This window comes from Alosa sapidissima, chromosome 11, assembly GCF_018492685.1.
Source record: "Alosa sapidissima isolate fAloSap1 chromosome 11, fAloSap1.pri, whole genome shotgun sequence".
NCBI lineage: Eukaryota > Metazoa > Chordata > Actinopteri > Clupeiformes > Clupeidae > Alosa > Alosa sapidissima.
The window spans coordinates 15,885,905-15,908,260 of NC_055967.1; the positions used below are offsets into that span (position 1 = coordinate 15,885,905).

The 22,356-nt window shown below is 41.6% G+C and overlaps 2 protein-coding genes across 5 annotated transcripts in view; one reads left to right on the forward strand and one right to left on the reverse strand.

Annotated features, from left to right (window-relative positions):
* ctsd (cathepsin D) overlaps window positions 1-2,992 on the reverse strand; it is a 6,806-nt gene extending 3,814 nt beyond the window's left edge. Inside the window, 3 exon segments of the mRNA XM_042111056.1 lie at window positions 39-162; window positions 1,606-1,762; window positions 2,835-2,992. Coding sequence (XP_041966990.1) covers window positions 39-162; window positions 1,606-1,762; window positions 2,835-2,896 — 343 coding nt within the window. The 5' untranslated portion in view covers window positions 2,897-2,992.
* Window positions 2,993-4,595: 1,603 nt separating this feature from the next.
* On the forward strand, window positions 4,596-21,978 carry rfwd3 (ring finger and WD repeat domain 3). Of its 4 annotated transcripts, none has more exons than XM_042111054.1 (13): window positions 4,596-4,613; window positions 5,555-5,853; window positions 8,207-8,562; window positions 8,719-8,780; window positions 9,265-9,465; window positions 9,603-9,694; window positions 9,829-9,943; window positions 10,099-10,297; window positions 13,495-13,645; window positions 17,101-17,277; window positions 17,526-17,740; window positions 21,119-21,315; window positions 21,661-21,978. In XM_042111054.1, exons 2-13 carry the CDS (start codon window positions 5,573-5,575, stop codon window positions 21,802-21,804), a joined length of 2,190 nt encoding a protein of 729 aa, XP_041966988.1. In that variant the 5' UTR covers window positions 4,596-4,613; window positions 5,555-5,572; the 3' UTR covers window positions 21,805-21,978. The 4 variants fall into 4 exon arrangements, with proteins under 4 accessions (XP_041966988.1, XP_041966986.1, XP_041966985.1 ...); XM_042111052.1 differs by lacking the exon at window positions 4,596-4,613 and adding an exon at window positions 4,643-4,842; XM_042111051.1 differs by lacking the exon at window positions 4,596-4,613 and adding an exon at window positions 4,643-4,808.
* The last annotated feature ends 378 nt before the right edge of the window (window positions 21,979-22,356 follow it).

Genomic DNA, 22,356 nt, shown 5'->3' on the forward strand with positions numbered 1-22,356 from the left:
GAGGACCTTCGTCCAAAGGGAGCAGAAGAAACACTTACAGCAAGCGATATCAGTGAATGAGCAGTGAACAGATGGCACCCACAGGTTGGAGGATCCAGTGTCAAAGACCACCGTGAATGTCTGGACAGGAGTGCCTAGTCCGATCTCCCCATAGTACTGAGCCTGTTGGAAGGGATATTGAAAACCTGTTATATCATACTGCTCTCGTAGCACTGCAAGTGTAGCCATAATCATTACTCTGCATTACCCAGTGTGCTAAATCAATGTAAATAACCAATAACCTGCTTTAAATACTGTGGAAAGCCTGGGGAAACATTACACAGCAGCTGGTTTCATTAATGAAAACATTGAGACAGATGTGCCTCTAATAAAATTAATCTACAGCTCCACTGCAGTACATATCCCCATGACTCAGCAAGTTATTGTCTGCCCAAGTCCCACAGCCCCAAGTCAGGACTGGACAGTTACGATCAATTTGACTGTCAAACAGACAACTAAATATAAAAAAAAAACATGCAAACACATAATCAAATAGACTACAAGCATATGGTTTAGGAAATACTGTTTTTTTGGTTCAAGGCTGAGCTATACAAAAAAAAAAAAATAATATAAAAAAAAAGAAGACTGGGGGCCACATTCAAAAAAGGGAGATTAAAAAAAAATAAAAAAAAGTGTCAAATAACTCTGGGACCATCTCACCACTCATGGTCATTGCAAAATCTTATGCATTGTGAAAGTGGCATTGTGGAAAGAAACGTGACGACACATTAAGCTTATGTGGACATCCAAGACCCCGTGACAATGCCTCTGACATCTTAGTCATGCACTTCACATGACTTAAAAAAAAAAATAATCACTCATTTCTTCAATACAATGACAAGGCAACTTTCTCTACCTCAATGCTAATGATTTGTGGAACAGTATGTACATGACCTACAGGGGAAGGAGTTTGAGATATAGATAGATAGATAGATAGAGAGAGATAGAGATAGAGATAGAGATAGATATATATATATATATAGAGAGATAGATATATAGAGAGAGTGATAGATATATATATATATATATATATATCTGCAGCCCTTCACCAACTTTACTTCATCGTAAAGGAAACCACATTAGAGAGGAGAGAGAGAGAGAGAGAGAGAGAGAGAGAGAGAGAGAGAGAGAGAGAGAGAGAGAGAGAGAGAGAGAGAGAGAGAGAGAGAGAGAGAGAGAGAGAGAGAGAGAGAGAGAGAGAGAGAGAGAGAGAGAGAGAGAGATATATATCTGCAGCCCTTCACCAACTTTACTTCATCGTAAAGGAAACCACATTAGAGATAGAGAGAGATAGATAGATAGATAGATAGATAGATCTGCAGCCCTTCACCAACTTTACGCTTTAACCCTCTCTGCTTTAGGCCAACACTCATCTCTGTGCACACAAAAAAAAAAATAGGCCAACACTGAGCACCTGTTAAACATTATTAGGCCAAAGGCTGGTGCTTTCCCACCAGCTATTCTCACCGTGACCATGAGATTAGCCAGCACAGTGCACCACAACAACAAAAAGGCACAGGCATCTAATTAAGACAGATCCTATTAGGAATAGGGACGCTCGCTCACATCCATGAAGTTCTTGAGAGTCTCTGGTGTGGGCTCATTGCTGGAGGGGAAGCCCTGGTTGTACTTGAGGGAGTTGGTTCCAGCTAGCAGCTTCTCCACCTTCAGGCCAGAGTCAGTGAGCGTGCGTCTTATGGAGCGGAACTTCTTCAGTGGAATCCTGTGGACATGGACAGCATTCTTTATTCATCAGAGTCTCAAAGTAACATTTTAAGCTATGCTCGTTTTTTATGTGCTTTAACTAGGCCTAGCTGAGGAAATACAAAACATTAAAGCGCTATGTAACTTTGAATGTTTTGAACGAGCACTGAATACAACCCCAACGATATGACAAATGAGTACTATTATTACCACCATGTTCTCGACCATTATTCAACGGAAGCAGGCATTGCATGTTCTAGATAAGAACTATTCAACGCCATGTCTACTCGGTGCTGTGTATCAGACGTTTAAACTGCGGGTCATGGCGCGTCAAGAACTAGGACACCATGAATGAGGTGCCACAACAGTTGGCGATTAACTTGGTGACTTAATGTAGACCTGATAAACAGGTTGATATTCAGCAATTCAACCTTTTCTAGGCTGTGCACACTAGACAACGCCGTGGGATAAGCTAAACACATAGCAAGTTTTTTTTTTTTTTTAAGATAATGCTAGTCGCCACGGCTTCACCTCATTGGTGTGGTGTAAAAGCTGATAGTGGACGCACACTGTGCCAGATATTTTTTATGTGCATGATATTGCGGTCTTACGCGTGCGAATATTATATTCCGAGTTCCCACTTTGCCCAAAGGTAAAATTCCCTGACTTTCCATGTCTGGAATAGACTTTAGCAAAATTCCATGATATTCCACGGCCCGTGGGAACCCTATTGTATCACGATTTAAATAGTTGGGACAATGTGTGATGCAGCGTGCTGAGAGTTGGATAAGCTGTGAAACGTTGCCGCGCGCCTACACTTTGCTAAATTTCTCCTTTGGTTTTGGAGAAATTCTTACCTATGCTAACGGTGTTGTAGGCTAGTGAAAAGCCGTATAGATTCAATTCTTGTAGTTAGTTTAATTAGAGTAGCTTTACATAGAGCCGTGACTCTGCGAAAATGACAACACCATCGAGCTAACAAGGCAACTTAGCCATTCTAGTGCCCTTAAACGCCAAAGAGCAACATAACGTTAGCCAAATTATAAAGCTGCTACTTGCTCATACGATGTAGCAGCTGAAGGTTTTCTTACCGCACGATCGCATCGGAGGTCCATGCAAAAACTGCAAACAAAAGCAGGTACAATATCTTCATGTTGCTGACTTCTTTGGAGGACCTGTACGTTTCTGAACCGAGAGAAGTGCCGTCGAGATTACTAACAAAAGCTCCTCGGTCAGGTGATGTTTATGAGTCACATGTCATGTGACTACCTTTCAAGGCGCGTTCAAGACGAACAGGGGAAAGAAAATATTTTCCCTCTGATTGTTCTCAAATTCTGTCTCGTTTTACCGATGAATATTACTGTAGTACATTTAATGAAAATTGATCATTATCACTTATCAGCCTACTGAGCCAGTTAGCTCTATTCATATTTGGCATAGCACATTGTGGTGATGGCCAATTGTGTAAATTGGCATTGAATCGCCAATAATTGTAAAAGTGATTTAACATGTATTTGCTGCATTTGTTTCTGATTAAAACAAGCTTTCTGAAAATGTACAATTTGAATCGTCTGGGTGTTACAGGTATCATCAAAGATCCTTGATTACTAGCTTTAACCAGATGGGTCATTCCATGAAATCGGTGCCTTTTCAACTTTAAAAATGTGAAAAATATAATTGTTTCAAACTGATTTTTTTCAATGCCCATTTAATTAACACATCTTAACATGACAAGAAATTGTGTTGGGCCATCTCAAGCTATGCATTTATTTTTTACCATTCACTTATTACATAGAATATTGTAGGATAGTAACAGGACTGATGGTAACAGGACTGATGATTTCATGGTAAATTGCTCCTTTCTAGCTAACAGGTCAAGGTTAGGGAGGCACATGGTATGTAATCTGAAAGGTTATTACTTCTAGATATAGGTAATATCAGTATTGATAAATAATTGTTTATATATACACTTTAAAAAATGGTAACAGGACTGATGTTGTATGCTCGCCCCTCTCTCACAACCCTGATAAAACATGAAAAATAGGACATTTAAGAAGAGAGAAAGTTACCCTTTCTTACACTGTGGAATCTGCTTCTTCTAAATGATGTCACTTCCTTGAAATTATGTCACTTCTAGTTTGTACCATTATTTTATAAGGGGTTTTAGTGAAAGTAACAGGACTGAGATGAAATTAAGGGACAATGATAAATGACTTATATTTTCTAAGAAAACATATCTATTTATGTCAAAATCATTGCTTAACAATGAGATTACACTTAAGACAATATAAAACTGTGAAAATTGTATCATTTTACCAACATTTTACAACTGAGAAGTGCTGTTGAAAAAGAAAAAACATAGCGTGGGACAAGCCAAAATCAACCAAAATCCTTACCCATAGCAAATATTTATGAATCATTTTAACTTGTATTTTATTGGGTTTACTTGGTCTTATATTTATGCATATGATCTATAGTAACATTAAGTTTTTTAAATTACACATGTTGTTAAAGCAACTTTAGAACTGATTATATGTTGTGGGACGCAAAAGGCACCGATTCGGTGGAATGACCCAGATATAATTCCAGAGAATGTCTAATAAGGCTCTGCTTTAACCCTCTCTGGTATCATCATGTGCCAACCGCGTCATACGCCATACAATGGTATGATATCATGACATTCAAGTAGTTGAGCTGAGATAACAAAGTTGTGGCCCCTCAACATGGGGGTGAAATGTTGTAATGAAATGTTGTAATGAAATGAAATCTCCTATATCTCCTTCATAGCCTATCTCCTTCAGGAAGTTTTACATTTTCACAACCAACCACGATTCCACTCCGTACATACAGGCGGCGCTAATGGATCCACGGTGAGAAGGCACATCTTACATAAAAACACATTTTTTTCTCCAGAAGAAGCGATGAACTGGCGGGGATATTCGATCTGATTAGGTTACCAAAATAATGTTTCTTAGCAGGGAAATAATGATGAGTATACGGTAACAAGAAACCCCTCCATATGTAACAATTCGATTTCTTTGCAGATCCGTGATTAACCTGAACAAGAAAGTGTACTGTTACCGCGGTGTTGTGTTTTAAGTAAGTTAGTTTAACGCTAGCTTGCCAGCCAACGTTAGCTAACGTTAGTTTCATCAAACGGCAACTTCTTGCAATCCTGCTGAATGAATTGGCACCAGGCACAGATTTAAATTCCATTTTATTGTTCGGTGTAACTTATTTGGTTGTTTCAGTCAGTGTCCCGTGGAAGTATTTTTACAAGTTAACGCTAGTTATAAAGGGCAGACTGTATAAAACAGTCATAAAGGGTAGACACCTGGCCATGATTGGTCATATTGCAGAAAGAGGTGGCGTTCGAACACCAGCTCCGAGAATAAAAACGGACTCCCAAGGGGGTAACAGCAGAATTACAGCAAACATCTTCTCACCAAGGCCTGGTTCGTGGATTATCCGCTGCAGATGATATCCATCCATTCACATATCCTGCCTGGCTGTACTTAGTCTGCTTGTTTAGAGCTTTATGCTGGAGGCCATCAGTGGGTTCTTCTCATCTCAGACTGTTCTCTGTTCTCCGCGGGTTGTGTTATTCAGAGTAGTGGTAGATTGGAGGCTTTTTCGACCACAGATGTCTAATTCGTAACATCCTTCTAAAGTACAATGAATGTTGTCGCTCACACTCACTTTTCACAGGAAATATCAATGTTAATAACTAGAATACTGGTGTTAACACTTTTCTATCAGGTTGACAAGTGTTAATTTGTCAATCTTTTTCTTTCTCGATTACTTTTCATAGGTTTTGTGTCCCTCTAATATGGATGAGGCGATGGATGTCGATGTCCATTTGGGAGGGATCAACGCACCAGGTTGGTATTCTCTACGGACCTTGAGCACCGCTCAAGGGATTCTTTTGCCAGAGATCATAGACGATTCCGGTAGCAGCACGGAAGTGGAGGAAGAAGAAGAACCAAGAGACCAGGCTCCTCCAGTTTTGACAGCACCGAGCCAGTTACCAAATAGCTGGCTTCTGAACCGCAGAGCTGAAGCCGAGCCGCAAAGGTCTACTCTCGCGCTTAGGAGGAGACGCATGGCTAGGTAAGCATTGTGAGAAATACTAAATGTCAGTCGAGTTTCCTCCTGGGGTGTGAATGGCCTTGCAGTTTGGTGACATAACATTTGCAATGACAATCGATTTAGTCAATATGTGTGTGGGATGTTGCACACATGCTAAGTAACCATCACCATGACTCTTGAAAATTCTCTCTGATGATGGCAAAAGCTAGTAAATGGACATTCAACTGATCTTATTTTAGTCACATGTCATGTCAGCTCTTCTCACTTAAGCACTTAACTGCTTGCATCAGCAGCAAACCCCCCCCCCCCACACACACACACATTTGGTGCAGTCAGTCACACCACCACCCAGTCGTTTGGTCAAAGTAGAATCAAAGATCCTTGAATGTCTTTCCTGATGTATTGTTATGTAGGCAGAATCAACACTTCCAGCATGTGCACAGTTTGACCAAAGTTCTGTATGTAAATGAGCTTCTGTAACACCACTATCTCAGCAAACCAATGGGTTGTTTGAGAAAATATGTTGTCTTGGCTAGAAGAATACCTCCTCATTGTGGTATTCTGTAGAGCATTGGTTCTCAAAGTGGGGTCCGGAGCACATTGTCAGGGAGTCCCTGACAAAGTTTACTACAAAATATGAAATTGTCTTATATGGCGAAAAATGCTACAGTATCAGTATTTGCCCAATTGATCTGCTGATACGTTACATCAATACGTCAAAACACTTTACTATTAATTAACCGCCAACAAAATGAAAGTTATGTGAAGCAAACACTATGTGTTCAACACAATAGGCCTACATTTGACAAAGAAACAACAATCATATAAAAAATTCTACATACTGGATAAGTTTGCTAACATGACTATTGTGGTATTAGCACTCTTATGTTTTTAGAATACATATAACATAAGCATCTAACAGAAAAAAAGGCTATACAGCTACATGATTAACTTAAGTTTTATGTGTTGCGATTATGAGGGGGTCCTTGGAGAATTTTCCACTCCATGAGGGGTCCCCGGCCCACGAAAGTTTGAGAACCCCTGCTGTAGAGTTATTGATTGACTAGTTATTTTCCAAACACATGTTGTGGCACTTTGGAACAGATGGCTGGTAGCTCTAGTTGTAGTCGTATATCCACGGTATCGACAGCTCTTAGATAAGGGATAGAGTCCATGATGAGAAAGAGATCAATCCAGGCACTCCAAAAGTGGTGACAGCGAGTAAGGAATATGGATTCATTTAAAAAGCCTTTATTGTAAGTGGCTACTTCATATTAAAAAGCCAACATGTTTCGACCTAACGCTGAGGTCTTCATCAGGGCTTAGTATTCACAACTGAGGGCATAGGCCCTCATATCAACCTATCTCATACAGATAGATGTCTGGATATCAAGTCATGTGACCGCAATAAATGAAAGGTACACATCACACCATGGTGCCCTCCCCATAGAATAAACACCATAGCTCAACAGGTCCCATAACAAAAGAAAATCAAATTCAACATTACACAAAAGAAAGACAACATTTCCATCCAAGTCATTTACAATAAACAAGTAAAATCAATATCTTCATTTAGACCTGGATACTTTATAGCATTTAGGTGATGTATCCAAAATGACTCCCTTTTATTTAATCCCTGTAGCCTATTACCACCCCTCGCCATAACAACACTTCCTCTGAATCTGTCTTTCTGTCAGATTTACTGTTATTTATGTGGTTTTATTAATGTGGGTTTTACTGCACCGCAAGTTTAGTCAGTACTTTAAGTGAAGTTTGCATTATGTGAAACTAGTAATTCCTTGTGTGTCTTGTTTTGATGCATTTATGTTTTAATTATTAAAGTTTTAACCAAATATTTACCACCCTGATGTATTATGTTGTTAGCCTGGCTAACTTCAGACCTCATCTCATTGAGATGGTGTCTGGGAACTAGGCATTCATTTTCTCGTATTTGAAACGTGGTTTACGAATGCCCAGAGCCGTTAATTGGGCGCTCTGAATGTCTATCAAATGCGTCTGTGCGTAGCTCATAATGGCTTTGGTGTGTCGTCATCGTCTTGCTGCCCTCCCTCCGTTCTGTGATTGGTTCCTTCGTGGAGGTGAAAACGAAGTCCATAGAATCCAGGCTGCCTAGCAGCGTGAATAAAATTGCGCGCGTAAGGTAGCATGGGGAAACCCAGGCTATTATGTTGTGCTATTAAGATCTAAACGTAAGCCTTCCAGTTGGCTGCTTTCCATCATTAGTAACATTTTTGTCCTATAAGATGGCCTTTAGCTCTATTGCCTGTCTGGGTTCTAAGTAGATTGATTACAAAACTAGTTTACTCTTTTCTTTTCTAAACAACTGTTTACCTCCTCTTTCTGTCTACCCCAGGCGTGTGCTGTCTAACTCTCAGTCAGGACACCCTACCAGGGGTCCTCTGGATACCCTCCTGCGGGCGTCTGCTGCCAGTGACCCCGAACGCCTCTCCGACACCACAGAGGTCATCAGTGACTCTGAAGAAGAAGAGACGCAAGAGGGGGCAGCTGCCATAGTCCCAGCAGCAGAACCACCACCACCAGCCGCTGCATCAGCAGCAACAGAAGCATCAGGACCAGGGCCTCCTCCTCCTGACCTCCACGGTCATCCTCCGCTAGCCTCTGCCCCGCAGGCACACCCTGGGCCACCACCGAGCTCCAGCCAGGGCTCCGCAGCCCAGTCGGCCCCACTGCAGGGAGTGACCCTCTCAGGTGTGTGTTCTTTGTTGACAATGCAGTGGGAATTATTTTACAACCTTAAGAGGTTTTGGTCTGTGGTCAGTTTGTCTGACTCTGTGTGTTATTTGAATGTCTGTGTATGTTGGTGGTTATTGAGGACTGTGGGGTCTGCTTGTGTTTTGCTTACAGAGCCAGTTGATGGAGCTCCACCTGATCTCGTGGAGGTTACAGTTCAGCAAGGAGCTACAGAGGTAGGCAGGTCTCGTCATGAGCTGAAAGTCCTACGGTGACAAATCTCTATGTCAGTGTTGCTTTTCAATATATGGGATCCTAAACATTGCTGACATCTCTCAATTGTTGCTAGTCACATAGCTATAGATATTCCTGGGACATGCAAAGGCAGTTTTGTCTGCTGTAAAAAAAAAGCTGAATGACTATTTACTGAACCCTTATTAGCTCTATCAAGCCCTCTAGTGAACAATACATCACTTTTTAGATGTTTAATGTTGTGGTGATGTGATTTTTGTCAACTGTACACTTTCTGACTGATGTGAAGTTAAGTCCATGTTCACTAAATTATTTTCTTAACCACCAACCAGTGTGATAAGCATGGATCAACAAATGAAATGGATTTTGCAGTCCTTCAATCTGATATCTTTGTAGTATATGGTAATTCTGTTGGAGAGAATGTTGTATCATTTGGAGGTGTAGTAACATAGTTCCATTGCCCTCCAGTTAGTTCCAACACCTGCTGTGTCTCCTGCTGCCTCCCCCGTGCCCCCAGAAGAGGAGGGGGAGGGGGAGTCATGCCCCATCTGCTTCGAGCCCTGGACCACGTCGGGAGATCACCGCCTGGCTGCCTTACGCTGCGGCCACCTGTTTGGCCACACTTGCATTAACCGCTGGCTGAGGGGGGATGGAGCCAAGTGCCCGCAGGTCAGCAGTCTCACAGGGCTGACACTAATGTCCAGCTCCAACCTCTCTTGTCCACTCACACACTCATTCACAGATGCATACAAACTCACAGCTCAGAAAGCTAGGTTGCAACCCAGGTTTGATGTTTGTCTCCGCAGTGCAACAAAAAAGCCAAACGAACGGATATCGTGCTGCTATACGCTCGGAAACTTCGAGCTGTAGACAACACGGAACAGGAGACACTGAAGAGGTACAAACATCATACGAACTTCTACACTTGGCTCTCTCAAAACTCTATAATGACTAAGAGAACACTTTTTGAAGTTGTTTTGTTCATTGTGTGTGTACGTGTGTGTGTGTGTGTGTCTGCGTGTGTCTGCTTAGATCCTTGGAACAGGAGCAGTCTCTGCGCAGAAAGGCTGAGCTCGAGTGTGCTCAGTGTCGGCTGAAGCTGCAGGTGGCAAACGAGGAGTGTAGCAAACTGCGCAAACAGTTACAGGCATGTGGCCTTCCTGTTACCTCACGCTACACCTGTTCATACCCTTACTCAAGTTTTGTTTGTGTTTGTCACATGAACGCCTCTTAGATTGGAAGAATAGAGGTGCTTCCTAACAAATATGGCTCAATTGGATTCTCTCTCATGCCCTCCTTTAGGAGCTGAGGAGGCTGAAAGCACAGGTGGCCCTGGGCCTCAGCCAGTCTCAGAGCCAGTCTGTGTCCTCCAAGGGCCATTACGTCTTCTCCACGGCAGTGATGGTGTCCCAGGTGGGCGGCTGCAGGGTGATGGCCTTCTGCGAGCCCCTGGGCTGCCTACTGGCCTCCCAGCCCTCTGCCCACTCCTCACTCGTCCCTGGTGAGACTGCCCACCCCCTCGTAGTGTGCTTGAGCTCTATTCTTCTGTGGAAATCAGTTAGCCTACATACAGGTGCATCTCAGAAATGTGAATATCATGGAAAAGTTTCCATGATTTTTTTTTTTCCCGTAATATATTTCAAAAAGTAAAACTTTAATATAATCTAGATTCATTACACACACAGTGACATATTCCAAGCCCTTTTTTGTTTTAATCTTCATTATTGTAATGATTATGGTGTACAGCTCATGGAAATAAAAAAAAAACAGATTCTCAAAATATTACAATTAAGAATCTATGATGGAGAAATGTTGGCCTGAGATGAGCTCTAATCAGCTAGTCAAAGGTCAGAACACCAGAGGGGTATTTCACAAAACCTAGATAAGGGATTAAGCTGGCATTTTTAGGTTATCCTAGATGAATTTAGCCTTGACTTGGTTTCACAAAAGAAATGGCACATAAGTTACCATGGGGATTTATTCTCTGCACCTAGCCTGGTCCCGACCAGGCTAACAGCCAAGCTAAGTTAATTCTAATGGTAATTATGTCGTCTTATTGGTTCAGCTAGCTGTCATTCACATCAGACCTCCGTGCTAATTTTTAAGGAGCTTTATTCCATTTATAAACTATTTGCTAAATGTATTTGCTCGCAAAACAAAACAGATTGTCTGCCTACTACCATATAGTTATTATTTTAATTGATAGCCTTATAATTATTAACATAGACCTAGGTACTCATTGTTTGCTTATTTTATTGATAGACGTTTGATGAATAGCCTACTGTAGTTGATTGGAAGTGGAGGGGCAAGTTCTCGAAGGTATTTTCAACTATAATATTAAGGTATATCATACTATGTGCATCTTTGCAGTGGCAAGTGCTTTCTTAATGACGTTGCGTGCCGAGACAAGGAAGCACTCGCACGTGGGTGCATACGTAAATTTGCATTCAGTTGGTCTACCACGTCTTCTGCTGTTTTACAGAAATAGCCATGATTCCCCATCCCAAAAAGGACAACTTTACTTCATTGTTAGTCTATATCAAAAGCAGTTGTTCACTTTGTGTGAATGACGCTATTTTCCGCGTCTTTTTTTATTCCAACCGTGGGCACTTTGGAGCAGAAACGAGAATGCGCACACATCCTGAATTACTTACACCTGGCTTGACATAGTCGCTCCTACTCATCCTGGATTGGCATTAGTGAAACGAGTTGAGCTAGGATGACCAGACATCGATATATCAATCCTCGCTTTATCACTTATCTTGGATGTCTTAAGTCTGCCTTTGTGAAATACTCCTCAGCAATGGTTTCCTTCCTGAGCCTTTAATCTCTCAGTCTGTGCAGGACAGTGTTCTTTCCCATGATATTCTAATGATGATTGTTGATAATGATGATTGTAGGCCTACCTACTAAAATTGTAATTACTAAATGTGTCAGTATATGTACTTGGAAGTAGTATGGGATAACTGTGACTTGGGAAGCACAGTAAGTATTGACATTTTAATGTCAAGGACTAGGCATTTATGTGTTTTTGTAAACAAACTGAGTTGTGGCTATGTAGGCTTTCTTGTGCATACCTTAGTGACTTCCCAAAGCTAGCCTGCCGCTTTGTCTAAGGGTAACTGTTGAAAGCCTTAGCCCTGGGAGAAGATATTGGAATTTAGCCTTTGACAAGGTGTGGGAACCTTGATAACGGTGTAGTGTGTGGCGCAGTGACTCCACTGGAGCGGCATGTCAACTCTGTGGGTGCCCCTGTGCTGATATGTTGGACTGTTGCCTGTGTTAGTAGTTGCTGTTGGCTGGGCGCCAGTGCCATTGCTGGCTCGCCGAGCTTGTTTGTGTGAAGGCTTCGTGTAGTTATTTATTTCTCAGGGGCATCAGGTGTCACCAGCTTGTCGTGCAATCATTGTGAAGCACTGTGATTTCTGGACTGATGCCTCCTGTGGACTGTGATGTAATTGTCACTGTAGACCTCTTTCACCCATGATGTGATCTGGGACATGCTCAGAATGAAAGAGTTAGTGTTTTGAAATGGTTATGTTTAGTCTGGAAACGCTTTGGAAGTGCTACTGTGCCATGCTGAAGGGCCCCTAATGCAAAGACATTATTTCCTTACAGACAATGATGTTTAGGAAAAGGTTAATAATGTTAGCGGCGAATAAAGTATATAGTGGTCAATAGTGATTGTTTAAAGGGTGCATTGTACACCACCAGCTCAGCATAAACTCCTTTCAGCCAGCAGAGGGCCAACTATGATCGCTTAAATGCTTTGTTTACATCAGTGGGAATAGGTAGTAGAAAAAAGTTTAATTTATCCCACTGTTGTTGAGCCTCTACTCCGTATCTCCCCACCAACAGTGGCCTGCCTCTTTGCTTGAGTGCTGTGCTAGCATTCACAGCGTATGTCCAATTAATTTAGTCTTTTACGCAGTGGAAAGTGACAGCGCAAGAAAGAAAGTGCGTCCAAATTCACCCATTCTTCTCAGTTGAACTACTCGCGAAGTAGCCTACTCGTCACACAGACATCACAAGTATCACATGAAAGAGCTTTTTCTCAGCTTTTAAACGATGTTAGCCACTAATTGCTGTGGTGAACGGTTCACGAGAAAAGTAAATAATATAATTCAAGCCGACTAAGAGTTTGTGAAAGTAGCCTTAATGATCACAAAATGTTAAGCATGCATCTAGGCTATTTGAGTTTCTTAAAGCTGAGCTGTGCTTAAATTGTTCGATACATGATTTCATAACCGGCCAAATATAAAATAAATGTTAAATATAGCCTAGATATCTGTAAATATTAGATGATCAGATGATTTACAGTTCTATGTAATATGTCATGTTTCATGTTTTTGTAATGTTTCACACAGTGATGCAGGTCTACTGCAGAGGCTAAATACAACTTTACTGATCATTGCAGAGGCTAAATCCAACTTCACTGATCAATACTGATCAATACTGATCATTTTTATAGCCTACACACACACACACACACACACACACACACACACACACACACACACACACACACACACACACACACATACACTGGTTTAGAGCTTCAGATCCCCGATCCCAGATGTCGGCGGTGTTGACGGCGACATCTAGTCAGTATGTGTGTGTGTGTATATATATATATATATATATATATATATATATATATATATATATGGAGTGCTCACTGTGTTTTTCCTCCTTCAGGCTTTGGGGTGAAGAAGATCAGCACGGCCACCATGAAGGCCTGCCAGTACATCCCCATCCACATCAAGCCCATCCGTGGCCTGGCTTTCAGCCGCCAGCAGGACAGCCTGCTGCTCTCCGGCGCTCTGGACAACACAATCAAGCTCACCAGGTCAGACCAGCAGACTTTACAATGCCCCTTTAACATGGACGCCTGTGAGGGATTAGCATTAGGTGGTTCTGTGGGCTATACTACGAATCTCGATTAGTGGGTTAGCGAGGTATGTTGCGCTCAAAGCCAGGGTATGCTGTGACACGAAAGTGGCTCTGTTTCAGCGTCGCTGTATCACCATGGTGTCTTATGCTGTCAACCACACCTGGTCGGGAGCAGGTTATGTGCTAACTTATAGCTTAAATCGTGTAAAACTACCGCCCACTGACCAATCAATTATCTTGAAAAACGAAGTTATCTCACGTGTAGGATTCTGTCATATATCTTACAGGTGGAGCTCTGCCTCTACAAACATTTTGGATATTGCATGCGCTTTAATAGTGTTGTGTGTGCAAATATCCCACTATGGACGTGCATACCATACAACTACTGATGACAATCGATTTATTTGATGTTATAGACTAGACCAGTGATATTCAACCCGGGGTCCGTGGAGTTACTGCAGGGGGTCCGCCAATCTGAAGCATTTTTTTTCCTCTTCAGAAAAATTAACCAAATAAATTTCAGTGTCCCGCCGGCGGGACGGTTACCCACCTCCCCCCAACATTCTAAATCAATTGTATGCACCATATTGCTATGTCGCATAGTAATGTTATACACCATTTCAAAGCTTTGACTCTTGGGAATCCAAAAATGACAACTTATTTCATGTACAATCTGTATAGTGCTTTACATTCTCAGATTAATTTTATTATGTCTCAATTAAATTTGATCCAAAATGCCCCCCGGGGATCCTCCGCTTTTGGTGATACCCTGACTTCTGGCTGCAGTGTAGCTGCAGCACAATAAGTAGATGCATCATATTGGGTACTAAAATATTTACAAGAATTCATAGAAATTGAATCTACATGTTGTATTATCCAATATTAGTTGTACAGATGTATAGTCTATCTTATACACACTCATTGAACCAACAAAGTAAATGCAAAAATAGAGACTTTTTTGTAATTATTCCATATTTTGTGTAGTCAGTCTATATCAGAACACCTGACATACAATCTAAATAGTCCACAAGAAACCTCAAAGTGTTACCTTTCATTTGAGACCAGGATTATGCTTCTACACAAAGGGGTTCATGTGCAGTAAGCATTTGATTGTCAGTATGCATTTTGGCGTACGCAAAACGCATGGGCATACCTTGGCAAATAATAGTCTAAAGCACTCATATTTTCATTCTATATTGATCAACTTTTGCACACAGCTTCACAAGACCTGGTGCTAGGGCTTAGTTGTGTTTCTAAGGAATATCAAGTGACCTAGAGGGCTGAAATGTGGTCAGTTCAGAGATGCTTGTAATCCGGCAGAAAGAAAAAAATATATTCTAGCCTCTGTAGCTCTTTGTCAGTACATCACACAGTTATTGTGACTGCTTCCTACGAAAGCTACAGGTTCTCAGCTTTCTATAGAGGTCCAGCACTTGATGGTTGTCCTCAAAAGAGGTGGGAACAATGCCCTTGTAAATAGGCACAGTGCAATTTCAGGCAAAAACTTGACATTTTTACGGCGAACTATGTGGAAAACGTCCTATAGGCTACATAAACATAAACAGAATGTAGAAAAGATGATTTGTATTCATTTATAAAATATCATATAGGCTACATATGAGTCTTCATGCATCACAGTGGAAACATGCACCATTTAGTTATCTTTGCGTCAAAACCAGATGGTGACGTCCATCTGCCCCAGAATTGGTGCCACTCAGCCTGGGTCGGACGACCTCTCACTAGGTAGGCAATGAGATATTGCATCCATACTCAAACTGTGATTGTTAACTGTATAGCTGATGAGACACCAGAGGGCAGCCGACAACTAGCAACTTTGTTAGTAAAACCACCGCTATTTAGCTAAATCCCATTCAATCTCAATAATGGCAGCTAACAGTTTACTGGAAAAATACGATGTCTTCTTAACAACTTTAGCATTTTTAAGCATTTAATGAAGTAAAATATCCGTTTTGGGTTTCAACATAAACACTTAGCGGAGTAAAAAGTTTCTCTCTTTCCCTCGCTTCACTATCGTGACCCTGGTATCTTTATTGAATATTTCAGAAACTCACAGATGGTTGGTTATGTGATTCATGGATGGTCTCGTTGCCCATAAATATCCAAATCGTTCAGATAGAAATTATGTTGCCCAATCTCAATGGAAGAAAAAAATGTCAATAATAAACAGAATAAATTTAAACGAGTTCTATAAATGACATATGTTACAGATAATGTACATGTTAACATGTGTGGGGGGGTCCGTGCTCAGTGTCTCTCTCAGCCAAGGGGTCCTTGGACTGATAAAGGTTTAAGACCCCTGGGCTAGACACTAAAAATGACCGTAGTGTAGATTATGCTATCTCTCATAAATGCGGAAGTTTTTTAATATAGGCGGTCTTGTGCATCTCCACGTTTCATGATTGGCCAACATCATTCCAATACTGAGAACGCGCACAGATCTGATGGCATATTTTTTTACTACCATATTTCTCTGGAGACTCAGTCAGGACGATGGAAAATCAGGATCCAGGCTTTTATTCTTTTCAATTAGGGGCCAGTGCCCCTCAAGGGAGAGATGCATGTTTGTGTCACCCCATCATGGGTTTCACCAGTATTCTCTGACTATACAGAAACAAGTCTACCATATTTAAGTTACACACAAAGAGGAGTGACTTACTATGAATATGCAATGTAAAGGTGTGGCTGAAGGGGATGTGGCCTTTTGGTGCCATCAAGTCTGGTCAGCTTCTATTGTCTTTTAATTAAAACTACCCCCTTTCCTGGGAAGTTCTTCAGAGGCCTGGCCACATGCTGTTTCTACAAACATTAATGTTTCACACCTGGTGATAAACAAAAAGCCTCTAGACAGGCTTTCATTGAATTCTAATCATTCAAGGATAAACAATGGATACACTGCATACAGACCAAAGACACACATGGGTACACATGGGTACAAAAATCACAAATGACCATAAGAAGTACACAGTATGTACATTTACAGAAATGATTCTGATTCACAACACTTTCAGATCTGAACTGAAAGCCTAGTTTGACAAATATATCACATAACTGCTATCGTAGTATCACTTAACTTATACCCGAGTCAAGGCTTTGTGTAGCCTGGATATGTCTAGATAGCCTAGATATGTCTAACGTGCTTCGTAATATACCCCACTGGTACATAGGCTGTCATCTTGATGTGTTGATGTGCACAGGGGCCTGCTGAGGTCTTACCATAGATGTAGAACTTTTTAGGACGTATGCAGGTTTTTCAAAATTGCTGTTTATGTAAAATGTCATTTTCTATTTTTGATGATTGAAACCAGACACAATGCTGATGCCTAAAGCATGCCAACAGGATTGTAAATAGTTGTCAGCTGGTGTTGAAGTTCTGTATTTATGTGATTGTAGCTTGTTGACGAACACGGTGGTCCAGACCTACAACACTGGCGCGCCTGTGTGGAGCTGCTGCTGGTGCCATGACAACAACAACTACGTGTACGCAGGCCTCACTAACGGCACAGTGCGGGTCTACGACATGCGTGACACCAGCACACACGTGCGTGAGTTGCTCCCACAGGGCACCAGGTCAGGACCACTGCACTCTTAAACCCTGCAACATGTCTGCACAAATTACAACGTAAACAATCATTTCTAACTTATTAGTACATAAATGAAATAAACAGACGGTAAATGCATTGTAGGTATTGACCAAGATTAAGTTGTGCTTATGGCCGTATAGACATCAATAACAGTCTTATGTACTCTGTTCCAAATCTGTGATCGCACGATTCCCTCAGATGCTCAATCCATCTTGTGCGCTGACCTCTCCTCAGGTGCCCAGTGGCCTCTCTGACATACCTCCCTCGCGCGGCCTCCAGCGCATTTCCCATGGGCGGCCTGCTGGCGGGCTCCCTGGAGGGTGGCTGCTTCTGGGAGCTGCAGGAGGGCACCAACTACCAGCCCAACATGCTGCCCCTGGAGGCCGGCAACTGCATGGACATCCAGGTGGAGCCAGAGAGCCGCCACTGCTTGGTGACGTACAGGCCGGGTGAGTGGATGCGCTGAGGTGCACTCAGGCAGCAGTTCCCTTCCTACTTACGGCTCCCACACACAGTTGCATGTGGTGCAGTGCAGGAGACGCATCCCATCCATTTACATGGGCTTACGTCATCCGTTGGCAAACTGAATTGTGGGTCCGTTGTGTCGTGTTGCTCCCGTCGCTTGCGTCAAAGTTCAACTCTTGCTGCACCGACGAACAACAACAGAAGGCACCAGCCAATCAAGTTACGGTTATACTTCAAGTAATTTGCATAGCTAACGTCGGGGACACCCACCCAAAGTGACAAAAAAGGGAATAATCAATGTACAGTGCGACAAGGATGTGTATATAAATATGCTCTCTTTTTAGATCTCAAGTCCTGCACGGGTCCATTTTTGGAGACCCTTTCTTCCGCGCTATTGGAGCACGTAGGGCTACAAAAATAGCCTAATACAAACATTTAACTGGCCCCTGTCAATTTTCACATTTGATTTGAGTATTTCGCATTAAATCTAAATCTTAAGCTAATGAACAATATAGCCTAAAGTGTGCTTTCTTTTGCGCCATTCAAGTAGCCTACCATTGGCACCTTTAAATAGGCTATGGAACCTGACGCATTGGGTACTTATGAATTTTATTCAACATTTTGCATTAGGGCTAAATCTTACAATAACGAACCATAGCCCAAAGCTTGCTGCATCAGAGCATTACACAAATAGACCTATCAATGTTACAAGAAACCAGAAATGAATGTTACAAGAACAATAGGTAGCCTATATATACAGTTATGTGCAGAACTAGATGTACCGCAGAGCGATAGAAAATATGACTGCCGCCCAGTCCAGCACATTTTTTTTCCCAAAAATAAATCACACTGAAAGGCCTATATGATTCTAACTGTCTCACTAAATTGCATTATCCACACTCAATTCTCACTGGTATCTGCTAGACAACAAGTACCAAAACATGATTAGTTCATAGATTTCACATGTAAAATTGATTTTATACAACCCCACCCCCATCTTGCCTGTTCATAATTCTGAGAAATTCTTGAATTGTGTGCATGTCTGCGTGCACACGTTTATGTTTATGTGTGTGGGTGTGTGTGTGTGCGTGCTTGTGTGTTTGTCTGCGTATGTGTGTTTGTGCATGTGCATGCATGCGTACATATGTCTACTGTGTGAGTATGTGTCATACGTATGATTACTGTGAATGTATGTGTGTGCGTGTGTATCTGTTTATGCACATGTGTGCACATGGAATGGGTTAACATGACCACTGGAGGCAAACATACGGAAAAAATTGGTCATCCTAGGACTTACGGTTCTCAAGATATTCACAGAAAACTGTCTGCCCTACCCTCCTTTCGAGGGGTCCAGTAGGCTACAGATCAAAACGAAAAACGATGGTTCCATGTTATCCATGTGGGGTTACATGCCCACTAAGTTTCGTGTACCCCGGTCTTTCAGAGTCCCAGGAATCCTTGTTGGTGTACGGTCACTAAATGTACACATAAATTATTTTATTGTAAGGCCCCCCATGAACGAAAGTTCACAAAACTTGGCATGCATTCGGAGGGTGTCATAATGATCCTACACTTTCAATTTCGTGCAGTTTTGACCATGTCAGCCAGAGATATTGTGATGAAAACACCTAATTCTTTGCTTTTTAATTTTTAACTAGGTGGCGCTATACATGAAATAAGTGGTAATGGGATGGGTTAACATGCCCCCTTAAGACCAACATACAAAAAAAAGGTGGACCTCCTAGGCCCTACGGTTCTCGAGATATTCACAGAAAACTGTCTCCAGCCACCTACAGGCCAGTTGGTGTATAGTAACATAAATTAATTTATTGTGTGGCCCCCCATGAACGGAATTCCACGAAACTTTGACTATGTTAGGTCACAGATACCTGCGATTACAACACCTCATTTTTACTTTTTTGTGTTTAACTAGGTGGCGCTATACATGAAATGAGTGGTTATAGAATGGGTTGACATGGCCCCTTGAGATCAACATACGAAAAAAAAATGGTCCTTCTAAACCCTACGGTTCTCGAGATATTCACAGAAAACTGTGTCTGCCCTACCCTCCTTTCGGGGGGGTCCAGTCCAGCGGGGGGGGGGGGGGGGCTACAGATCAAAACGAAAAACGATGGTTCCATGCTATCCATGTGGGGTTACATGCCCACCAAGTTTCGTGTACCCCGGTCTTTCAGTGTCCCGGGAATCCTTGACGGAAATTTGGACATGCGAAAAAGAAGAAAAAAATCTGACTAAACCTATATGGTTATATGGTTTAGTTATGTTAATAACAGCAGTGTGTTTTAAAAAAATGAATAAAGCTCAAAATCCTTAGAACCGCTGTTAAATACATAATATCAATGCATTGGGAACATTGCACATTCAATTTCAAATCAAAACATGACCAAAATTGATCATGTTATACCTTTACAGAAAGTGAAGAAAAAGGAATGTTAGCTGTTAGCAGTGTTTGCATTTTTCTTTACAAATTCAAACATTTACTGTATAAATTGAAAAATGTCTCAAGATTTTGCTTTACTTTGAATCCCTGCACTAATATCTAGTTGCATTACCATTATTTCTGACAATTGCTTCACATCTGTGTTGCATGGAGTCGACCAACTACTGGCACCTGTGAACAGGTATTCCAGCCCAGGACGATTGAACTACATTCCACAATTCCTCTGCATTTCTGGGTTTTGCCTCAGAAACAGCATTTTTGATGTCACATAGGCCTATGCCTATGCTGGCAACGCTCCAACTTCGAGATGCATCGAAGAAATCAAAGTCGCAGGAGTGACGTGATGGCCAAAGGTCGTAGCCTATCGTTGACTAAAACACATATTTGCAAAGTGGTAATGGTAATTTAGACATAAAAATATTGTACATATTTTTCATTTATGTTTTATTTCAGCAAACTAAAATACTGTTTTGGTTCTCATCCACTACCCGCCCGCAAGGAGTTCAGTATCCGCCCGCATCCCCGCCCGTGAATTTTAGGAATGTCACAATCCTCCCATTTTAGCAACTTTTATGCGGGTACCCAACCCGTTGCCGTACTCTGCAAGATCTGTCCATTTTCTTTTTCTTAGATATAACATCATATATTACATATTTAAGTAGGCATTTTGTTGTGCAATCTATTCAGATCAAACTGATGTGCTGGGCTTTCAATAGAATCTTGATCGTCCACGTCTTCAGTGTTCCGACACTGTTGTCTTGTCGGATCAAGACGATGCAGGAAAAGTTTGACGTTAAAGATGACTAGCTTTAAATAATACAAAATAGGTCATACATTGTGTTCTTGTAGTGGTCTATCTCCATATAACTGACTGTTTGTCAACTGTTTGTCTGTGCTGCAGGGCGCTCTAACCCGTCTCTGCGCTGTGTCCTCATGGAGATGAACCGCACAGCTCAGGTGTGCTCCTGTTCGCCAGTGCAGACCTTCACTGCAGGAGCCTCTTCTAAGATGCTCACCAAGAACTCCATCTTCAGGAACCCCACCAGTGACGGCTCAATGCTGGTGTGCGCAGGCGATGAAGCCTCACAATCAACCATGGTTAGACACTTCTTTTTTTTATTTATTTTTTTAAATCAGTCATATATCTGTCTATACCGTTAGGAAGTCATATGGTGCTTTCCTTGTGCACTCCATGTTGGCTCTGTTCCAGTTGTAACTTGTAATTGTAATGTCATGTGAGACTGGAAATGATTCCACTTCATTATGAAATACAATGTTGCCTTTGTCTTTGCCTTTAATTAGTAAACTCATAGAGCCCTTTACACTCAACAGGGCACCATGCAATGGTTTTGGTTTTAATCACATGATGAGTAGTGCCTTCCTATCCATGTGGTGGTGGTGATGCCGTGGCTGTAGAACTCAGTTTTTTATTTTCTTCTGCAGGTATGGGACGCTGGCAGTGGGGCTCTGCTGCAGAAACTACCATCTGACCTCCCAGTCCTGGACATCTGCCCTTTCCAGGTGAACCAGGGTCACTACCTCGCCTCACTGACAGAGAAGATGGTCAAGATCTACAAGTGGGAATGAGACGATGAGATATCAGCAGAATGGCTGAGTGTTGTACCTTATAGAATTATGTTTTATTTTATGTACAACTGTACCATATTGACAAGAGCTTTTATATCTGTGATTCATGCCAAATAAAATAAGTCTGTACATATGTATATTTTTCAGTTGCTAAAATAAATGTGTTGAATAATACTACTGGATCTGACTATTTTTTAATGGGACTTGAGACAAACCATCACTAGAGACTGTTCAAAACCTTAAAATATCAGTCAGCAAGGGCTGACTGTACAAAGCCAGCCAACCCTAAAGCTGAAGTGGCAACCACACAGTCCATCAGGAAGCCTTGAGCCAGGAGTGTCTAAAAAAAAACCAACAGATTTAAATATCTTAATTCTATTTTTTTCCCTCTGGAAGATGAATATTAACAATTGATTCTGGCAGATGTACATCTCTGTTCATTGACTTTGTTTTTAAAAGCTATGAATCATCAAAAAAAGCATACGTTTGTCCAAGATTAAGCTATCCTAAAATTGGTTTTTATTGTGTGTGTGGGATGACGGGCAATCTGAA

What these genes read in the sequence shown, in the direction of transcription:
- rfwd3 (XM_042111054.1), top strand. Translation starts at nt 5,573, where the DNA reads ATGGATGAGGCGATGGATGTCGATGTCCATTTGGGAGGGATCAACGCA. An exon ending in AGGAGGAGACGCATGGCTAG is followed by an intron (nt 5,854 to 8,206) that starts GTAAGCATTGTG and finishes TGTCTACCCCAG; the next exon opens with GCGTGTGCTGTCTAACTCTC. An exon ending in ATGGAGCCAAGTGCCCGCAG is followed by an intron (nt 9,466 to 9,602) that starts GTCAGCAGTCTC and finishes TTGTCTCCGCAG; the next exon opens with TGCAACAAAAAAGCCAAACG.